The sequence below is a fragment of the Chamaea fasciata genome, unplaced genomic scaffold (assembly GCF_029207755.1).
Source record: "Chamaea fasciata isolate MVZ Bird 193981 ecotype frontalis unplaced genomic scaffold, bChaFas1.0.hap1 SCAF_19, whole genome shotgun sequence".
NCBI lineage: Eukaryota > Metazoa > Chordata > Aves > Passeriformes > Sylviidae > Chamaea > Chamaea fasciata.
The window spans coordinates 7,497,371-7,517,861 of NW_027094104.1; the positions used below are offsets into that span (position 1 = coordinate 7,497,371).

At 44.6% G+C, this 20,491-nt stretch overlaps 1 protein-coding gene across 4 annotated transcripts in view; it reads left to right on the forward strand.

The window, feature by feature from the left end:
• UNK (unk zinc finger) overlaps positions 1–20,375 on the forward strand; it is a 44,907-nt gene extending 24,532 nt beyond the window's left edge. Inside the window, exons 8-17 of one of the 4 annotated variants that reach the window (XM_066200859.1) lie at positions 1,342–1,484; positions 2,732–2,779; positions 3,672–3,872; positions 8,019–8,087; positions 8,762–8,936; positions 10,072–10,173; positions 11,720–11,908; positions 14,708–14,889; positions 15,398–15,655; positions 16,026–20,375. In XM_066200859.1, coding sequence (XP_066056956.1) covers positions 1,342–1,484; positions 2,732–2,779; positions 3,672–3,872; positions 8,019–8,087; positions 8,762–8,936; positions 10,072–10,173; positions 11,720–11,908; positions 14,708–14,889; positions 15,398–15,655; positions 16,026–16,181 — 1,523 coding nt within the window. In that variant the 3' untranslated portion in view covers positions 16,182–20,375. The remainder of the gene's footprint in view (positions 1–1,341; positions 1,485–2,731; positions 2,780–3,671; positions 3,873–8,018; positions 8,088–8,761; positions 8,937–10,071; positions 10,174–11,719; positions 11,909–14,707; positions 14,890–15,397; positions 15,656–16,025) is intronic. The other 3 variants (XM_066200861.1, XM_066200860.1, XM_066200862.1) reach the window with 3 other exon arrangements.
• The last annotated feature ends 116 nt before the right edge of the window (positions 20,376–20,491 follow it).

Sequence of the window (20,491 nt, forward strand, 5' to 3'; positions counted from 1 at the left end):
GAGAAGAAAAATATGCAGCTGTTTTTTTTTTTTTACTGCTTTATCTCAAATCCTCTTTTCTCAATAGCTCCCTGACTTATAGGGCATTATTTCAATCCTCACTTTAATCAACTATAAACTAGTGATGCAGTTTTGGTTGTGGAAGTTCTACATGCATGTGTAGAACATTCATAAATAATGGTTTGTTCCTGTCTTAGGGCTCTTCCTCAGTTGCTGCTCTGCAATCTCACTGCTGAACTTGCAACAATTAGAGCAGGTTACTCACTAAATTTGTTCTGATACTGACTCCCTACATGGCCTTGAGAAAATCTCTTTGTTATTTGATTATCCTTCGTAAATGAGGGAATTAGTAATTGCTGCCTTTGACAAGGAATGGGGAGAGTAAATTCCCTACAGGTTATGCAGTTCCTTTTATAGGAAGCCTTGTTGACAAGCAGTAATTATAGCTGGAGCTGTGGGCTGTAATGGCCCAAAACACAGCAGCAGCTACACAGTGGGATCCAGCAAGCTTTAGGAAATGAAATCTTGATAAAGGAACAATGTTTGGCAAACTTCCTTGGGTATAACATGGTATTTTTGTTTAGGAATGCCTTATTCCTAACAAGATTATTAGACTTGATATTATATTATATTAGAGTAACATTCTGTGGCGCTTAGATCATTCCAACTTGGTTATTTCTTGTGCTGTCTTATGGATTTGTATCTTCTGGTCCTTCCTACAAGGTCAACAAGGACAGGCCTAATACAATTAAAATAACAGGAGTCCATTTATTATATCTGCTCTAAACCTGAGTTTTACCAATTAATAACAAGCAGCATTTTGAGGATATTGAAATATAGCTGTGGTGTCAGTTCTGTAGTTTTTGTGAAGATGCTGAGTGTTAGATGTAGATCCTACAAACCTACAGCATCTCTGCCTTCCAAACCAGTGCCACATTCTTTTTGTAATGATTTGTACTGAGCACAGATGGAAACTTTAACTCCCTCAGCTAATTATAATGCACCCATCAACTTTGTGCCAAGCAAAAAGGGAAACTCTGCTTAGTTCAAGAGAGCTGAATGAATAAATAACACACAATTCATCCAGGGAAGATAATTTTGGAGCAGCATTAATGAGCTAAAGTGCAGCACAGTGTGTATGTGATGACAGTAAAAACGTGAGGAATATTAGATAAGCAAAAAAGCCAAATAAGGTTTCTCCTTATTTGTAGAAATAAGTAGGTGCTTGGGGAGTATTTTTTTTTTCTCAGGAGCATCTGGGTATCCCTGTTCCTAAATGTCTCATGCTCTGTGGCAGTTGCCCAGCTCTGAGTGGTGTTCCCTGTGCTTTGTCTCCCGCAGAGCCCGCGCTCAGTGAAGATTTACAGCAATCCTCGGCCGTGTCCAGCCCCACCCAGACAGCTCCAGTGATGTACATGCCCTCAGCAGCTGGGGACTCTGTTCCAGTCAGCCCTTCCAGCCCACATGCCCCAGACCTTAGCAATGTATGTAGCCTTGTCCATATTGTGCAAATCTGTGTTTCTCTGAGTTCCTCCTCCTAAGAAAAGTATCCAAAAGCCCGAAGGGTATGAGATTTTTCTTTTAGTTGTCAGCTCCACGCTTTTTAGAGGGATCTGGTTTTTTGGAACATACATTCAGTGGCTTTAGTATTGTCCTCTCACCTATAAAAATTCGAGGCCTTCCTTTCTGTGCAGGTTTTGTTGATGTACTTTCAGGAAAGTGGAATACATCCGTACATGAAGTCCAACTCCTTCCTGTCTGGAGGTACATATTGGGCTTAGCTTCCAAGACCTATAATTAAAGGCTATGAGCCAACAGCCTCTAAAGTACATAACTACAACTGAGTTTGTTTACATATGTAATCTCAGAGCCTTAGCCTGTGCATATTGTGTGTTGCATTATAGGATATCCTTAGTTCCCTCCCTCTTGTACTTCTGGAGACAGCTAAACTCTGGGATATGCTTCAGTAATGCCCCAGATTGTTGGTAGTTAGTTGTCCATACAACAAAGGAGATGTCTAAGTGCTAGACAGATACTCAGAGTCAGATTGGAAACCCATGGAATGCTAGACTACATTTTTACTTAGCTTTTTTTTTTTTTTTTCTGTTAAATCTTTTTATGTTTGTACTGCACTTGATAAGGTGTGTAACCTTTTCAAATGGTTGGCTGAGATGTTGAGAAGGTACAGTGAGATGAATTTAACTCCTTTGGAACTGGTCAGACTGAGGTGAACACATCTAGAGCCTCTGCTTTATTTTATTCCCTCTCTTTGAAAAGAGAAGCTGTGTTTGAGCCATCCTACCAGTTCATAGTTGTCCTGAACTGGATTGCAGGTAGAATTCTAAACAGATCTTGAAAAGTCTGGACATAATATTGTCTCTTAATAAATAACACTGGAAAGCAATAAAAAGCAAAACCCCTCCATTCTATGCAGGTATCATTTAAATGCTCTGAAAACTGCAGGATTGTTGAAGATATCTCCTACTTTTAGTCTGTTTAGGTCTTGTCTATCTCAAGCTCTTAGTCTTTTAAACAGTCTTTCCTAATCCTTGGATATGTGCCAAATGGCAACACATGTCTGTCTATGACTTCATCACAGGGCATCTGCATGTAGCTTGCAAACAAATATGGCTTTGCTGGTGATCATTTTACATGATGAATTAATCAGAGAAAAAGGTCCCTGTAGCAGCCAGCCTCACGTGGCCTGTTCTGTTTTGTATTTGTACTGTAGGTGTGGAATAAATCAGGAACTCTGCCAACTAGCCCCACCTCCACCACAGTGAGTAGTTATCTTTGCCACTGTAGGGAAGCGTGGACAGCAGAATGTCTGTATAAAAATAAAATAAAAACATTGTAGGCTACTCCTTTTTTTTTTTTCTCCTAATGCCAGCCCAGACTGTGCCACATTTGAATCTCTGATGTCTGAAGCACAGTTGTGCTTGCCAGTGTAGGCAAATAATTTCTTGTCCCAGAGAAAATGGGATATTTGCGTTCATCCAGGTGGACACATTCTCTAAAACTCAACTTCCTTTGCTGCTGTCTGTATCTTCATCTACAGTGCAAAACTAGCCTTGTTGCATGTGATTGTGATCCCTGGTATTAGTCCAAAGAGTGGAAGTGTTGGAAATCATTGGGGTTTTTTTGATGCAGCTGTTGATACTCGATTTGTGTCTGCATTAAAACTTTGAGATTTCCAACTGGAAAGCAAAAAATCCATTAATACATATAGCTCATATATGCCTGATTGTTGTGACTGCCACAGCACCTTCCCAGGTTCCACACCACTACCCAGAGTCAGCCAGGACCCACTGTAGTCTAAGGAAAGAGAAGAGTGTTACAGTCACGTTGGGGACCTGATCAGTCACCTCTGAGGCCTCAGAAAGAATAAATGTCACTAGAGCTGTAGGTTACATTTTACAAGATTGCACTCCAAAGTAACAACAATAAAACCATAATTGTGAGACTGTGTAAATTCACTGGAGCTTTTTCCTGTTTTGGTGTTTGTTTTTTTTTTTTTTAATGAGTGTTTACTGGAAGCTTGTATGGTTGTGTTGGCTGTCAGTGTAATCGATCTACAAACAGTGATGTGATTGAGCACTTCCATGGATGCCTCTCTTTGAGCAGTTCCTGCTGTCTGGCTGTACTTTCCTGACGCTTGTTCCCTCTGTTAGATTCTTTGTAGGAACAGCAGTCTTGGAAGCCCATCTAATATATGTGGGTCTCCTCCCGGTGCCATTGGGAAGCCCCACAGCTTGGAGACCATTGGTTTTCCTCCAGACTCAGTCACAGCAGCTGGCAGCTACAAGAAAGCACCGGGGTTTGAGCGAGAAGATCAGGTGGGGGCCGAGTATTTGAAGAGTTTCAAATGCCAGGTTAGTGGGAATATTGGCTGGAAGAGTTGGGGGGAATGAGAAAGAATGAGAAATTGCCCAGTCTACCTTGAATGGGGTTTTGTTTCTGATGGAACAGAAGTGGGAAAGCACTATACTCATATGAGCAGTTTCTGGATCTCTGCTCTTGCTTTCAGCCTCCCTTCCAGCCTCTTCCATCTCACATCTGGTCTTGTCTCCCTTGCTGCCATCACACACCCAGTTTGTAGAAATGGAGCTGCTGCTTGTTTCCCTTACCCTTCTCAACTTCTGTCTTGTGTTGACCCTGGGTAGCTTCCCACATCACTTCTTGCTCTTTCTTTCTCCATGTTTAGGTCCTTGCCAAGAGTTGCTGTGTCTTTCGCTGTATTGTCTCATGGAAACTCATCCTTCCTTCTGTTTTCCCACTCCAAACTCTTACCTTGATCTCCATGACTTGGTTTGTCCTCTGTTCACCGTTCCTCTGGTGTATTAAAGATGTCATGTTAGTTGTTTCTTGCTTCTGTGGCTGTATCATTCTGATCCTTGGCTCTCTCCTGTGGCTTCTGTATTAAATTAGGATTCCTCATTCTTCTTTGAGGATCTCTCTGAATATTACCCAACCCACATCTCTTAATGACATTTCCTCTTATCCCTTTTGGATATCCCAGGCTTGCCTTGCTACTTCCTCAGTCTTCTTCCTGGTGTCATACCTTGTTCATGCTGCTCCCTAGGCCTGGAACAGTCTCTTCCAGCTCTTTTGCCACACATGAGCTTTTCCACAGTCAGCTTCTTGCTGTGAATATCCTTTCTTGATGTTACAATTAATCGTTTCTCTGCACTTCCCCTTCCAACCTAGAGCTTGGGGTTTTATTTCAGTTTTTATTTCTTATTGAGTTTGTAATTTTATCTTGATTTAAGGGGCGGGGAATAGCTACTTGTATAAGGAGGTGCCTGCAAAAGTTCTTTTGGACAAGAGTATAAAAAGGGATGAGAATACCAGATCTGTGTTGCCTGAAAACAGAGAGGACAAGAAGTGCTGCTTTCAGCCTGACCATGTTTTAACTTTGGTCTGTGACATTAAAGTAGTCAGTCTTAATGAGCCTGTACTGCTGTGAGAAAACAGTGGAAATATCCTGTCCAGACAAGGTCTTGCATAAAGTAGTTGAATTTGGAAGCAGACTCCATGGGTTTTATTTATTTTTATGGCTTTGGGAAAATATGGCCAAGCTTTGCAGTAGGGCCAGTCTTGAGCACTGTTTAGTCTAATTAAAATGATGCAGTGACAAATCCAGATTAAGCTATATGCATGTGTGCTCTCTTATCAATGCTCCCTTTGTCTGGCTTAAGGGGGATGTGCCTTAGGAAACTGCAAATTGATGCAACACGTCTTTGGGGGTAAAGAGCAGAGCATGCTGTGATCCTGGCACTTCTTGCAGGCACAGCAGCTTGTAACAGTTGTTTAGAAACAAAAGGAAAAACATGTCCTCGTTCTCTGTGGCCTCTGCTGCAAAGGAGGAGTGAACCCAGAGCTGAAGGACTGAGAGAACCCCTGTCTGCTGCCAGCAGAGGCAGGGTGCCAAGGAGGCCCTGCTTTGGAGAAAATGGGCAGCAAGCCTAAGCCAAGGAGAAAGGGGATGGAGCATGAATAGGACTGCTAAAAGGAGGGCCAGATGATGAGCATTTGTGTCTGAAGTCAGATCTGTGCCACAGAGATACTGTATTCACGTAACTGCTCAATTATGTGGCTTTAATTAAGCAAAACCTGTGTTAAATAGGAATAAATAGCTGTTAAGGTATAGACAGAAGTAATCACAGTTGCCTTATTGCTAGGCTTCTACGGACAAAATTAGGTGTCTCATAAGTGTCCTGATTTAATTTTACTTTAATCTATAATTACTTATTTTTAAATTCTACTGTAATTCCCTTTGGCTGCAGTGGGCACCAGAGATTCTCAAATACCCTGTAAATTAGACCAGTAATGAGGCATTTAACTTTGTCAGCTCCTGTATGAAAACATCAGAGGTGACACTGGCTCAGTTCTGCAATGGGTTTGTCATTTTTCCCCTGCAGAATTGGTACAAATAGTTTCTAACTTATTAGAATGAAAAATGCACCTTCTGTCTTAATAGATTCCACATAGTTTATGGTAAGGCTGAACCAGCAGTTAAAGCTAAAAATACTTCTTCCAAGTCCCAAAAGATTTAGCAAGCTGGAAAAATGCTGGCTGCACCGGAAGGACTTGAATGCCATGACCAGGAGTTGTTCCCAAGTCTTGACACACAGCACAGTAGGTTTGTTCCATGCTGGTCAGAAACCATTTAGTTTCACTCATAATTTATGTCCCTTGTTCTCTTCCCTGACTGCAACAGAGAGAGCTGGAGAATTTCATCCTGTCCTTTGTATGTCTGTCTCAATGTGTGCCCTTTCTAATGTTATTCAGAACTAAAGGAGACTGGCTTAGTGGTAACATTTTGTTTGCTCTTTTTCCCTTGTGTTGTGTGAATTCCAGACAGTGGGAATTGGGGATAACTTGGAAATATGTTCACTTTTCTCTTCCTTAAAGAAAAAAAAAGCTCTTCCAGTAAGACTTTAACTGCAGCAGAGCCAGCTCCCCACGTTGGCAGGAAGCCTCTCAGTGGGGGCACGGCTGCGTGTGTGCCCTCCCCTCAGCTGCTGACGTCTGAGATGGCACATTTTGTGTTCAGATGAGTGTCAGACGGGGCAGGGCTGTGCTGGATAATGCAGCAGGAGCGTTATCAGACACACACAGAGGCACTCAGAGCACACAAAGGAGAGCCAGCCCATCATGGGCTCCTGTGTTGTGGACATGTTCAGGGAAGTGTGAGAGAACGGTCCCCACTGCAGAAGGATCTTTGTGTCCGTCTCCCAACTGCCTGTCTGCCAGGCTTTGACCTCTCCATCCACCCATGGGCATAGAGCTGAGCAGAGAAAATGATTTAATGAAATAAAACCAGGGGAGGAATTCTTCTGCTGCTCTTTTGCCTGTCTGGTTACGTCACCCCTCTCCAGCATTCATTTATCTTTGTCATGAGACTGTTTAGGCCAAGAAGTCAAGGGCTATCACATTTCAGCTCAGGGTGGTGCCTCATGTGCTGCCCTTGCACATCGTGCCTCAGTTTCCTGCAGAGATGGTGCCTGCCTGGATTTAGGATAAAAATCGAGCTTGCTTTGTGGCTGGAATATGTCTGTGTTTCACACTGGGGTGGTTGGAGAGCGAGTAAACCAGCAGGGCTGACTCCCAGCACTTTTTTGCTGCCTCTCTGTGCCCAGAGAGTGGGATTGATCTCCCTGTGTCATGTCACAGCACGGGAGGAAGGGAGCAAGGCCTGCAGACAGACTGTTACACACTGACAGGCTCCTGAGGCCATTTCCCAGCTGAACTCCAGCAGAACTGACTGCTGTTGCAAGGCAAGAGAGTTGATATCCATTAAGGATATAGTGCTGAGAGGACCTTAAACTGAATTTTTAGCCTGGTTAGTGGGATTCTAAATGTGTATTGGCATTCATACAGTTTTGCAGTTCCAGACAGCCTTGGCCTCACTTACGTTTTCTGACTTTGAGCTCCAATGTTAATAGATGAGGGGAGGATTTTTTATAAAGTTAGTTTGAGGATGTTGCTTTGAAAATTGGTTAGTTATCACTGTGTTTTACTTTGCAATCCTAGCTGGGAGTTGGAAAAGTTTGAGAGAAAACATAATCTACATAGTTTTATTTTCCTCAACTGAAAAATACTTGCATAATTTAACAGTGCAGTGTGCCTCCCACCATTTCTGGCCATTTCTTAGTGTTAGATGCTAGTAGGGCTGATGAGTTAGTTATAACAAGGCAAAATAATTTGGTTTTGATCTTGGTTCTTAGGATGTGCTTTGTGCTGGCAGGGGTCTTACAGCAGCACTAAAGGCAAATGTCACTGTGACCAGTCTCTGCATAACTCTAGGGGTGATGTCTTGGCATACAGAAAGCAAATTACCTGGAATGTTTTCAGTTTGCTGTGCTCATCCTCTCTCTGAATTCTCCAATGTCTTGAGCAGCCCAGGAGAGGAGTGGACTGTGTTTCCCATATCCTCTCCAAAGCCAGCAACCAGCCATTTTTAATTTTGCTAAATAATCCCTCTGCTTATCTTTTGTTTTGTTTCTTTACTGCAGCAAGCAAAAATGAAGTCCCACTCCCTGGAACACAGGAGCCAGGAGCAACCTTTGTTACAGCCCAAACAGGTACAGAACTGCTGGCAGGGCTCTGAACCCTGCTCAGGGCTTCCAGCACCACAGTGAAATCTGTGGATCCAGACAGCTCTGCAGGGAGTAAATAACAGTCCAGACACCATTAGGGCTGCTCAGCTGGAGGGATTACTTTATGAAGATGGGATGATTTGCTGGAGGTGTTATTTGTGAGTAGTTAGACCTGAGTGAATTCGGGGTAGATTCATAAGGCTGGACTGTGTAGGAGAGAGTCTTCAAATTACAGAAAATTGAGCTGGAATGGATCTCTGGAGTCATCTAAGTTCAAGGATTTGGCAAAGGGAATTTAATATCAGGTTCTAAGTCGTGTGCTGAACTAAGGCTGAGTGTGTGATTGTGTGGACCATGGCTGTGATTGCATGCAACCTGTGGGTCACAGGAGTTAATTCTGGGGCAGCCTGAAAGATGTTTAGAATACGGGGGGCCGGGGGGGACATGGAATGGAGAGCAGTCGACAGAAATTAAAGAAAAGCTGTTAATCTCTCCCCACCCCCAGGCCAGTGGTAGCAGTAGCCATCTGTCAGGTTGGAAGCAGGCAGGAAACAGGTTTGCTGCTGGCATTTGGCTCGTTCCTGCACGTTTCTGAAGGGGTTGTTCTATATAGATGTTTTATTTCCTACCTCTTTTCGCTTTTCACACTCTTGTTTCAGGACATCCTGGGCATTCTCCCAGTGGGGAGCCCACTGACATCCAGCATCTCCTCTAGTATCACCTCCAGTCTGGCTGCAACGCCCCCGAGCCCCGCCGGCACCAGCAGCATTCCAGGCATGAATGCCAATGCCCTTCCCTTCTATCCAACCAGTGACACCGTTGAGTCTGTCATAGGTAACTTTGCCTTTTTCACTTATGGAAATAGGGCTTCCTCAGCCATGGATCTCCAGGTATGAGACTTGGAATAACGTGGGTGTTCCAGTGAGCTCCAGTTTCCCGTGTCTGTCAGTGCTGGCAGATTCCTGAAGCTTGTTCTGTGACTGTGATGCATCTGATGTTTCCTGCAGGTCATTTTGGTGGAAATTCACCCATGGGACCGACTGAAGGCCTCTGAGCCGCTCACTCAGAATGTCACATGGTGTAAAAGGGCCTTAGTTTTAGCTTTGTCAAGGTGACAGAGGTCTTGGACTAGGCAGGAAATCATAGGGGCATTTTCCACACAGTTACAACCCCTCAGTTCTAAATGGCAATTTTATAGCCTGAGCTACCACCAGGTAGATTGTAAGGACTTTGCCCTTTCTAGAGTGTAGGACAGAGGCTGTAAGAGAAAGGAAAACAGGAGAGTCCAGAGAGTGGAGTCACTCTTAGATAGGCACAAGCTTTTTGGTCACCTGTTTTTCTTCTTCCTTTTTTTTTCTTTTTTTCCTTTTTTTAATTAAATGTAACGTTTCTGAGGTGATCTCACTAATTTGTTAAAAATAATAATAGAAATGAGTGGGCATGCGTGGGATGGAATTATATTGATCATCATTAGTAATGAGGCATGTTCAAATAGAGATAACAGTTTCAGGAATTAATAAGCTTTATTTTACCCAATATGTGAACCTCAGAGATGTTTTTCAAGTGTTCCCTTCTCCTGGCATTTCTTTTCCAAGTGGCTTTTCAGGAAAACAGGGGCAAAGCACAAACCAGATCCAGACATGCCATAAGCCAGTGTTCCTGTATATAAGGGACAGACTTAAAAGAGCAGTTTGGGGAAGACTTATGGGATCTGCTGCTAATTCATCAGATTTTTGTTTTCATATACCGTTTGGGAATACTTTAAGACAAAAAGAAACAGGTCAGGTTAAGGAACCTGAACTGAAAAGCTGCCCATGACACTTCTGCCAAACCATCTGAGAACAGGATGGAGAGTAGGGCCCAGAGAGGTAGCGAGCACAGGCTCCTCTGCATGTAGGCTCTTTGGGCCATCCTATCTCTTGAAGTTGTTGGTCCTTTATAACATAATTGGTACCTCTGTGTCTGGCAGAGTCTGCCTTGGATGACCTGGACCTGAATGAATTCGGAGTGGCTGCCCTGGAGAAGACATTTGACAGCAGCACAGTGCCCCACACGAGTGGCATCATGATAGGTACATGAAAGCAACAGAGCTTTCTTTATCTTCTGCCAAGCAGTGTTGCCCAGTCACCTCAGTGGAGCCAGCCCAACCAAGCTCTAAAACCAGTCCCAAAATTACATTGGTTAAAACAGCAATTACAACAAACTCTGGCAACCCCTGAGCATCTTTGAAGTGAGAGCTTGCCCTTACTGACTAGCAGAGCTGAGTTGTTGCCTTTGGGCCCAGGTGTCTTGGGGATGTTTCTTGAGACTGAATGGGACTTGCCTGATTTTTTTTCTCTTTTTTTTTTTTTCTCCTTTTTTTCTTTTTTTTTTTCCTTTTTTTTTTCCTTCTTTTTTTCTTTATTTTTTTTTTCTTTTTTTGAGTGTGTAAGTGGACTCTAGAAGGCATCTGATGCATTTCAAATCAGGCCAGAGTATAACAATTTGCATCTTAAGCAGAAAACTCTCCCTAGCTGTAACAGGAAACTCACTGACCTGGTAATGCCATCCATCTGTCAGAGTGTCATCATGGTCTGCTGATTTGGTTCCTGTAATAATGTCTGTCTCATTTTGATACATTGGAGGTAGGCTAAGGCCTCTTCTACCTGTCTCTGATGGGTGTCCAGGGAAAAAAGAAACGTCTCATAACTTTTTTGGAGGTGGTTATAGTTTCTGGCTACCCTTGCTGTGTAAAGCAGGTGTTTGAACAGGAGCTAACTCTGGTTGTCTGAAGGTTTCCAAGGAAACTGCACTGCCTGGAGCTGTATTGAGGTAGGAAAGGACCTGTGGAAAGAATATCACTTCCACTTCCCTGCCAAAGATTAGAGCTTGTTGGAGGTTTACAATCCCTGTCTGCTGCCAGCCCTGCTGCTGCTGCTCCTGCTCCTCACCTGCAGTGTCTTAGGGATCCTCCCCTTCTCCCTCTCTTCACATCAGACCTGGTGTTACCTGGTGATCTTCTAAGGAGGGACATAGATGAGGAGAGAGCAGGGCTGAAATCTCCCTGAGTCTGTGAGTGGCAGGCAGAACAACTTCTGGTGTAAGGGAAATTGATGTCTTTTGTGGTTAGGCTTTTGTTTATTTGGGGTATTTTATTACTGATAGATCCAGGCACTCAGGTATGTGTAACTACAGCTAGTCACTGGTTTTTAGTGGTTGAGATCATGACCTCACCCCACATGGTGGTGTTCTCACTACAGGTTGTTTAGAAGTATTAAAGGCAGAGGTACGTGTCTTAGAAGTGAATTTTTCATGACAAAGTATTTCACCAGATACCAAATTCATCTTCTCTAGACTGACAGGGACTGAGCTCTGCTCAGAAAACCTTTTGTTTCTTTGGCCACTGAAAGAGTAATCCATTGAATTGTGGAGGGTTTGAACCTATGTGGGTCATGGGATGGCAGCTTCAGTGCTCCTCTTAAAGGCTGCGAGGGGAATGAAACCTCAGGAGAAGTGGAGGGAATCCCGAGGGGCTCAGGGAGGAGAAAGGGAACCTGGCACCTCCTGCTCTGAACTCCTGCCTGTGCCCACACCTCATGGTCATACATAGCCATCCTCTCTGTGTGTTCTTTGTCCAGGTGGGAGTTTGCTGCAAAGTTCTGCTCCTGTAAATATCCCCGGGTCCCTTGGAAGCTCTGCCTCCTTTCACTCCGCCTCTCCTTCTCCACCGGTCAGCCTCTCATCGCATTTCCTCCATCAGCCCCAGGGACACTTAAGCCAGTCAGAAAACACGTTCCTGGGGACATCAGCTTCTCATGGATCATTAGGTAAATGCACAGTGTGTGTGTCCCATGTACATGCCTGTCTGTGCCATGTAAGTATTTTCTTTTCAGTTGGCTTTAATTTCAATGTGTTACTTCACTGCTGCCATGTATCTCTTCTTCCCATGAGAACAGCAATGGGACTAGAAGCTGTTTTACCAAAAGTCAGCTGATACCTCATGAGCAAGGGAGCAGTTCCCTCTACTCCTCTTGTTTCTAGGTTGGGAAAAAGGGGCAGATAGGTTAATTGCCTTGCTCTGATGATGCCTTTCAGGGAAAAGAGCTCTGCCTTTTCCAGTCAGTGGTGCTTTGCTGAGACTTCATATAAAACTCAGAGCTGGGTCCTCATCTTGGCTTAGTTTAGGTAGGGATCACAGTTTGCCCTTGGGACTGCTTGTGGGACAGATTGGCTTCTGGGAGCTCTAGAGCAGGCCTAGGCCACTGGAACTTTTTCTCCTGTTTGACACTCTGCACCGGTTCTGCAGGCTGGACTTTCCAAAAAGTCAGTGTTCCAGTTTTGTCCCCTTTGCTCCTTCCTCTCCTCGAGGGTCTTTCTCCTGCATGAGGGGCTGAAGGAAGAGAAATTACTTTGGAGCTTCAGCTGTATCAGGAAGAACAGGGAATTTAGCAGAGAAATCTCTTTTATTATCAAGACACAGGATTACCTTGAGAAATAAAACTGTTTGGCCTCCAGGCTACAGGGACACCAGTTCTGCTCATTTCTGTTTGTAACAGTAAATATTAATTCTCTCTATTGATGCTAGACAGAAATGCCTCTTAAAATCTGAGATACACTTTAATCTTTAATATTCAGCTTAACCTAATAAAATGATTACATGCTTGTGTAAGCTATTTCTGCATGCACTTATCTGTGTAACTGCATCCCTTGTTTGCTCAGCCCAAGCCCATGCTTCCATGCTTGCCATTTCTGCTTGTTTGGCTTTAACAGCTTTTACGATTGCTGGAATAAAAGGCATCAGAGGCCATCTCTGCTCTTAATTAGGTTGAGGCTGGCTGTTCGTCCCAGTTTTTGTAAGGGAAGGAAAAATTGCTGTTTCAGAGGAAACGAGTTATGTTTATCTTGACTGTATTTATACAAATAAAAAGCCAAAATTTGGAGGAAATTCACAAATGCATTCAAATAATTTATTTATAAAAGATACTTTTCCATAAACACAACAAATCCTTTGCTGGGGTTTTGAGAAGATATTTAAATAGTTTCTTAGCAGTTGTCAATCATCTGTTCCATTTAACTTAGCGAATGTACATAACATGTCAAGTGTGTAGTTCATCACTTATTTGTATTGAAATTGAGTTAAAAATACCTAGTTCTGGGCTGGTTTCCACTGTGCTAGGTGCAAAATGTGCAGAGAAGGCTTTCCTGCACAAGGAGGCTTGATACTTCCAATGTGAAATGAGACCAGCAGATGGAAAGAGGGAGTTAAATTACAAGATCAGCTTGGTCAGCACTGTGGCAGAATTTGTGGCTTGCCAGCATCCTGCTTAATGCTGGATTCCCATTCAAGAAAACTGAGGTTTAAAAAGCAAAATGTGAGTTGGGATTCCATTAAAACTTGTTGCTTTCAACTGGGCACCCTTCAGAGCAGCTGAAATGGATGGGTGGAAAGTGGCCTGAGCCAGCAAAGATCCCTTGCTGCTCTGCTGAATGAGTTCGTGTGCCTAAGCCCCTGGTGAAGACAAGTTACTATTTTTCAGTTGTATATTTTGTAACTATTTGTGTCTTGGCTGGGAAGTCAGTGGTGCTGGGACAGACCTCAGTGAGAGGCTGTTGGCTCCAGGGTTCACTTGCAGGCGCAGTTTAGCTGCTGTGAGATCAGAATTATCAATTGCAGCTCGATTTAGGGATGTTCCCAGGCAGTGGTGAGTGCCACTGCATGAAAAGGACTCCCACATCAAACTGGAACATACTGTGTGGGTAAGAGTCCACACACTGTCTCAATATTACCTTTTCCTACTAGTTTTCCCCTGGATGCAAAGTGGGTACCTATTTTAAGTGAAAGTTATTGAAAGAGTATGAACATTGGACTCTGGAAAAATAGCCAATTTTGTCTACAGCTGATATTCTACTCCTTTGTCCCCTAAGCCTTGAATTTCTTCCTGAAAAGAGAGTTTATTTGAACGAGCTAAAATAGGGAAATGGCTAATTAGTTTTCTCTGATGCTGCTCACTAGCTCAGTGCTAGAACTCTGCAGAGGATGAAGCAGATACAGATGCTATTGTCTCTACTTGTTTATAAACAGGATTTTCCAGTTCTGTTCCTTGTGAATGGAAACAGTAATGACTTGGAGCATTTTTGTGTCACTGTTTGGAAGTGAGGTTCTTTCTCTAAGCCCCACACTGAGGAGACAAAAGCAGACGTTTCTCAGGGTGTAGGGTGGGAGGAAGCACCACCTGGGCTCTGTGAACCAACTCTGATGGCTGTGCTGCACTGAAAAGTGGGGGAGTAGAAGCAGGTCAGGGGTTCTCCTGAAAAAAGGACCATTCAACTGACAGTCAGCTCTGCTGTAAAAGTGGTGCTTCTAAAAACTGCCTGATTCAAGAGTTGCCTCCACTCAGTGTCATGGTTCCTCCCTGCATCACTAAAGATAAGGCCTAGTGGTGTGACATTTCCCTATAAAGTCCCTCTAGGATGGACTCCAGGGGCATGGGGATGAAACTGATTCTCAAGATGAACTTTCTATCCTATTTACACATTTTTGTATCCTGGATTTCACAGGGTTAGGGAGGAGATGGGGAAATTGCCAGCACCTGTGACATAACCCTCTCTATTTCCCCGTGAAACAGGTTTAAATGGGATGAACAGCAGCATATGGGAACACTTTGCTTCGGGGAGTTTTTCGCCCAGTACCTCACCTGCATTTCTGTCAGGTCCAGGTGCTGCGGAGATGGCACGGCTACGACAAGAACTGGATGAAGCCAACGGCACAATAAAGCAGTGGGAAGAGTCTTGGAAACAAGCCAAGCAGGTACTTGGGCAAATCCTGGCATTAGGGAGTGTAAAGGAGTAGGGGATGTCAGCCTTTCGGCAGGCTCTTTCTGGACATGGAGATGATGGGCAGAGCTGTAGGTTTTACAGGTTCTCAGCATTCTTTCCTCTCCCTTGGAAATCACCAAATTGCCGGGGCTGGTGTGTTCAGGTGCTGGAAGTTCAAGGCCAGATGTCACAACAGATGCCCTGAAGTGTTTGACAGTGTCTCAGAGCTTTGATCCATGATAATTTGTCAGTATGCAGAGTTCACCCTCTGAACGCTGCAAGCCAGATGAGTGGAACCACGGCCCAAGCAGATGGGATATGTGGAATGAGCGGTGCCTTGAAGTAAAGCTCCAGACATGTTTCAGAATCTGGGAACAGGGCAGATTGGTCAGAACTGGTGTGAGGAGTGTAGGGAAATTGATAGTTTTGCCTGGGTTTCTCTTTGGAGACAGACCGAGTTTTCAGACCGCTTCTTTTACCCTCTTTGTTGGAACTTGCAGGCTTGTGATGCTTGGAAAAAGGAGGCAGAGGAGGCAAATGATCGCGCCAACACAGCTAACATGGAATGTGAACTGGCCCGGGAGCAGAGGGAAGCCTTGGAGCTGCAAGTGAAGAAACTGCAGGAGGAGCTGGAGAGGATCCACACCGGCCAGGACCCGCAGTTCCTGCGCTCCTTCTCTGACCTGGAGACGCTCTCGCTCTCGTCGCTCTACACTCTGCAGAAACAGCTGCGAGCAAACCTGGAGAAAGTGGACAAGGTGAGTGCCAGGGGCTGGCAGGGCAGGGCTCTGCACTCTCTGCTCCTACAGGTCACAGCTTTTCCCCTTTTCTTTAATAGACCCAGGAATCAGAAGCCTGTCAGAGCATTTCCAGGTAGATTTAATCAAAGTGAGCTCTAGCTGGCTCACAGGAAGATAACTCCATCTTCTTTGTGCCTAGAGCACAGAGTTTAAATCAATCAAAGCTGCTCTGTTGATCCTAAAGATCCTGAAAGTCATCACACTGTGCTGCTTTGCTTTTGCTTCAGGAGATGAACAGGGTAGACAGCCTCATGTCCTCCCTGCCCTTCCCCAACCACTCTGCCTTGTGTGTGACACTGACACTGTGCCCTGTCCCCCTCTCTTGCAGGCGGTATTTCAGATGCAGTCAGTGAAATGCCTTAAGTGTCAGAAGGAGAACCGGGTGGTGTTACCGTGCCAACACGCGGTGCTGTGCGAGACGTGCGCTGAGGAGGGCGAGTGCCCCATCTGCCACCCCAACAGGCCCCACTCTCTGCAGTCGTGACCTTGCGAGGACACTCGTGCTGATCATATCCTATAGAACTTTTTAACTTTATACATACGTACATATATATGTATGTGTATATATATATATGTATATATGTGTGTGGATGGGCGTGGCTGTGCACGTGTAGGGACGTGCACACACACGCACATGCACACATGAAAACAGAAAATTAGTTGCAGAGCACTTTTTAATATTTTACATCCCGTATCTAAACTGCCCCTCACCCGTGCCCCACTAATTCTAACTCTTGATGAACTTTGAGAGCTGTTTTTAATACAGATCAAAGGGCCATTTGCAAAGAGTCTGTGTTTCTCCTCTTTTCTATTTAGGTGATAACAAATTTTTGACTATTTCCAGAAGGACTTAGAGTGGGCAAGAGGGGCTTCCACGTGCTTTCCAGAGGAAGAGTTGAGATCATGGGGAGGATCGAGGTGGATTGAAATGACTTGCTCATGCCTTCGGTCCCCCTGCTCTTTCACTGACCCAGCTTGGTTAAAGCCGTCCTCCCTGATGGGAGCTCTGCCAGGCTCCTGCCTGGAGGGCCTCACACTGCCCATCTCTGAATGTGCAGGAGCTTTGTCTGTCATTTAATCAGCAAAGTTCACTTTTTAAATTTTTTTACACTCTTTGTATATTTGTATGAAAAGAAGAAAAGAGGGGGAAAAAAAAAAAACAAACTTTATATTGGACCTAGAGCAAGCCAAGCCCCAAAATTCAGTGACCGATGTTCACTGCTGATGCAGCCAACATGTTCCAGGTCTGAACAGCCTTAGAAGTATTGCCCTTGGGAGAGCCAGAGCCCTTTATGAAGGAAATTTGGATGCAGAGGTTAGTTCTCTCCAGGCACCCCTTTGTCTGGTAGCTGTCTAGAGACTTTTTACTGTTTCAGACCAGATGAGTTTTGTTTTTGCCACAGGGACCTGATTCGTAGTCACTGCTGAAGTGCGTGAACCAATTCCAGGTAGGCTGAGGACATTTTTGTTGCCTGTGTCAGCAGCTCAAGGGCGGTTTGTGGATTGCTGGCTCCAGAAACCCTTGTGCTGGAGACGTGTGATGACAAAAATTGTCCAGCAGGACAGAGAAATGCCACCAGCTCAGACCTGCCCAGCAGCTGAGCTTTCCTGTGACTTTCCTTACCAGCGTGTCCATTGGATTTTTACATCAGGTGGATTGCAGTAACCTGCTGGGATCTCAACCAAAAGGCCGCTCAGTTGACTAAACATTTTTATTTTGCACAGGGACGCTCCTGTGCTGCCCCTCCATGACCTGGAAAAGCACTGGAACCTCCAGCTGCCCACTATTGTAGGAAAACTGAATTTTTACCAGAGCCTCTCAGAAAGCTTCATATTTAATACAAACACGTAATTAGGTTTGCTTCCATAATTCCACCTTTCCTCTCCATGGAAGGGGTTAATATGCATTCCCAGATGATCTCTTAAGTGCAGCTCTGTGTAGTTCTTTTTTATGTTTTCCCATTAACTTGTTTTTGGGTTTTTTGGTAAAAATGCTTTTTTTTCCATGTGTATTTTATTGTAACTAGCATCAGGTTTTTTAATTTTTTTAATGGAGAGACACTGTTGAGTGACTATTGTGGCTATGTTGTTTGGTTATAGCCTTTGAATGTCTGTGCCATGGGGCAGCACATCTGCCTTGGTCTGATCTTAAGGAAAGACCTTTTGTTAAAATACGTGAACATTTCTCTTTTTTTTTTTTTAGGAAAAATAAAAAAATTTAAAAAAAATTAAAAGTGGGGGTGGAGGAGGAGGAAAAAGCCCAATTAAGACAAAAAATTTACTAAAAAGTTTTTTTGTAACTAACTTAAATCATAGGAAATAAACTCTTGAATCAGGTCTTTAATATTTATAAGCAGCAGAGCTGATCAGCCCGTTTTTTGGCTATGGTTTGTAACACTTTTTATGAGCGTGGGGGTTTCTCTGCTCCTCTGCCTCCCCGGGGGGCTGCTCAGGGGTGATGCTGCCTTTTGCCAACCCTCTTTTTCCAGATCTGTCCAGCACCAGCTCCGTGATTCCAGCAGGGAATCCCTCCACATGGAACTTGTCCCCTGAGGGCAGCCTGGGCTGTCTCCACAGGACTTCCAGTCACGGGGTGGTGCAGGACTTGGGGGGGTTAAGGAGAAAGAGCTGTTTGCCCCCAGTTTCCCTGGGGTACAAGGAAAAATTCCAGGCCAGAGAAAACGTGTTTTTCCCTTTTGAGTAAAACAGTTTCTCTGTTTTAAAACTTATACTGAAGGACCAAAGAATTCAGAATTTCACCTGTTTGTGGCCCTTAAATTTTAACTTTCCATTGCCACACTGCACTCATGGCAGAGCAGCCTGAAGGAATTAGCACTAGACCCTTCCCTTGCCCCCACCCCAACCTCTCTCAGCACTCTCTTTGCACAAGCACATAGACTTTCTCACTTTCCTCTGGTTCTTGAAGAAACACTTCCTAAATTTAGGTTTCTATCAATTTGTTTGCTGCTTTAAAAAAAAGAGAGGAATATTGAAATGTGAATTTATCTTCTTAAGCATCAGATGGAAAAGAGATCTTCATCTTTGAGTATTTTGTGAATGTTCTGGTGGGCCATTTAAAGACAATTTCTGAACCAAATGAGGTGGGAGCAGGGGGAAGGAGCAGCATTCCTGACCCACTCCAGCAGTTGTTGCTGCCTGCTCCGTGCAGGAAGGACAAACCATAATCACAGCGCTGCAGTTGAGGCTTAAGAGTCTGTGATCAGCTTTTGTATGGTGTAAAAAGAGCTGAAATAAACCTGGTGCTAATAAGTGCAGCCCCTGTCACGTACTGTCAGGCTTCCTTTCTGAAGCAGGAACTCCCTTTACAGGACACACAGTAACACAGCAGAGCTGAGGGGGCATCAAACCAAAAGTGGGGTCCACAGGGTTCCCTGGGGAGCAGCCCAGCTGAACAGCCCCGACCACGTCTGGGTCCTGCCTCCTCACACAGACTCCTTAGTGGATAATGACATTTTCCTCCCCAGATTTTTGGGAGCTTCAGAAGAGCTGACCGTGCTGACGGATGGGGCAGGTCAGACACTTCTGTGTTGAGAGCTGGGGGAAGGGAGCTGTGGTTGTGTTGTGAAACCACAGCATCCCGAAGCTCAGTAAACTTTTACATTATTACGGAAAACCGACCTAGAAGCAGGTGGCTTGGGACAACACTAGCCTGGGTAGAGCCAGAGCAACAAGCAGGGTCGGAGCTCTAGGTGAGAGCCAGGAGCTGAAGGATTTTAGCATTTTGGGCTACAGGACCACTTTGAGCTCCTCTCTGGCCTTAGGTGCCGTAGCCATGTGCCTGCTGTGGCCTGGGAGGGACCCAGGAAAGGTCTCAGAGCTGGAGCACATTTCTTAAAGCAGCTCCCACCCCTGGAGGGTCCCTGCAGCTGATCCCCTGCTGAAGGGTTTTACACTTTTGTACATCTCTGAAGCTGAACCTGAGCCACTGGCAAGGCTTGTGCAGCTGACAATGAAGAGAACTCCTTACCCTGGGAGGGAGCCCGTAACACTGAATGGACTCGGTCATCCCTTGCTGTTCCACCAGCCTCCGAACCTCCTCTCTTCCTCCTTTTCCCCTATCTGAGAAGGAAGAATATTACCAGTGTTTTCCTCCAGAGTTACTATAATCCTTGGAGTGATGGCCAACAGCAAAATAGATGTTACTGATGTAAAACCTAGTATTTTAAAGGTGAAGTATTCCTGCAAAGTAGTGACTGCATTGGAGAGATTTCTGGGGCTTCCCCACTCCGTAGCTTCCAATGTTAAAACAAAATAAATACAGTATACGTTTTAAAAAAAATAATAATAATACACACTGCAGTATTTCTGGTGGCAATTCTTGCCCAGTCCCTTCCCTGCTTTCCCCAGGAGGAAGGGCACTGGGCAGAGGCGCCCCTAGTCCGTGTAGAAGTTGGCAGAATGGTGATCAGTGGTGTAAAACGTGTTGTTGATTCCATGTATAGAACTGTGATTTCAGCTGTCGTTCTCTCGTACTCTGTAAATATGTGTTTTGGCTGTCGGAAACCTGGTTTAGACTCTTTTCTTGGCAGAGTGAATTTGCATGTGGGGCTGGAAAGAACTCAATCTGTGTCACAGTTTCCAAGGGCAGGATGGAATTTTTTTTTTTTTTTAGAGGACAATAAATTTTTATTTTTTTGCTAAGAAAAAAAAATACAAACTGAAGCGGTGTGTGCGTGTGTGTGTGCGCGTGCGTGCCCGGGTGGATGTGCAGCCCCAGGCTCTGCTCTGGGCCTTGGGAAGGTGGAGAAATTTGGGCTTTGGAGCCCTCAAAAC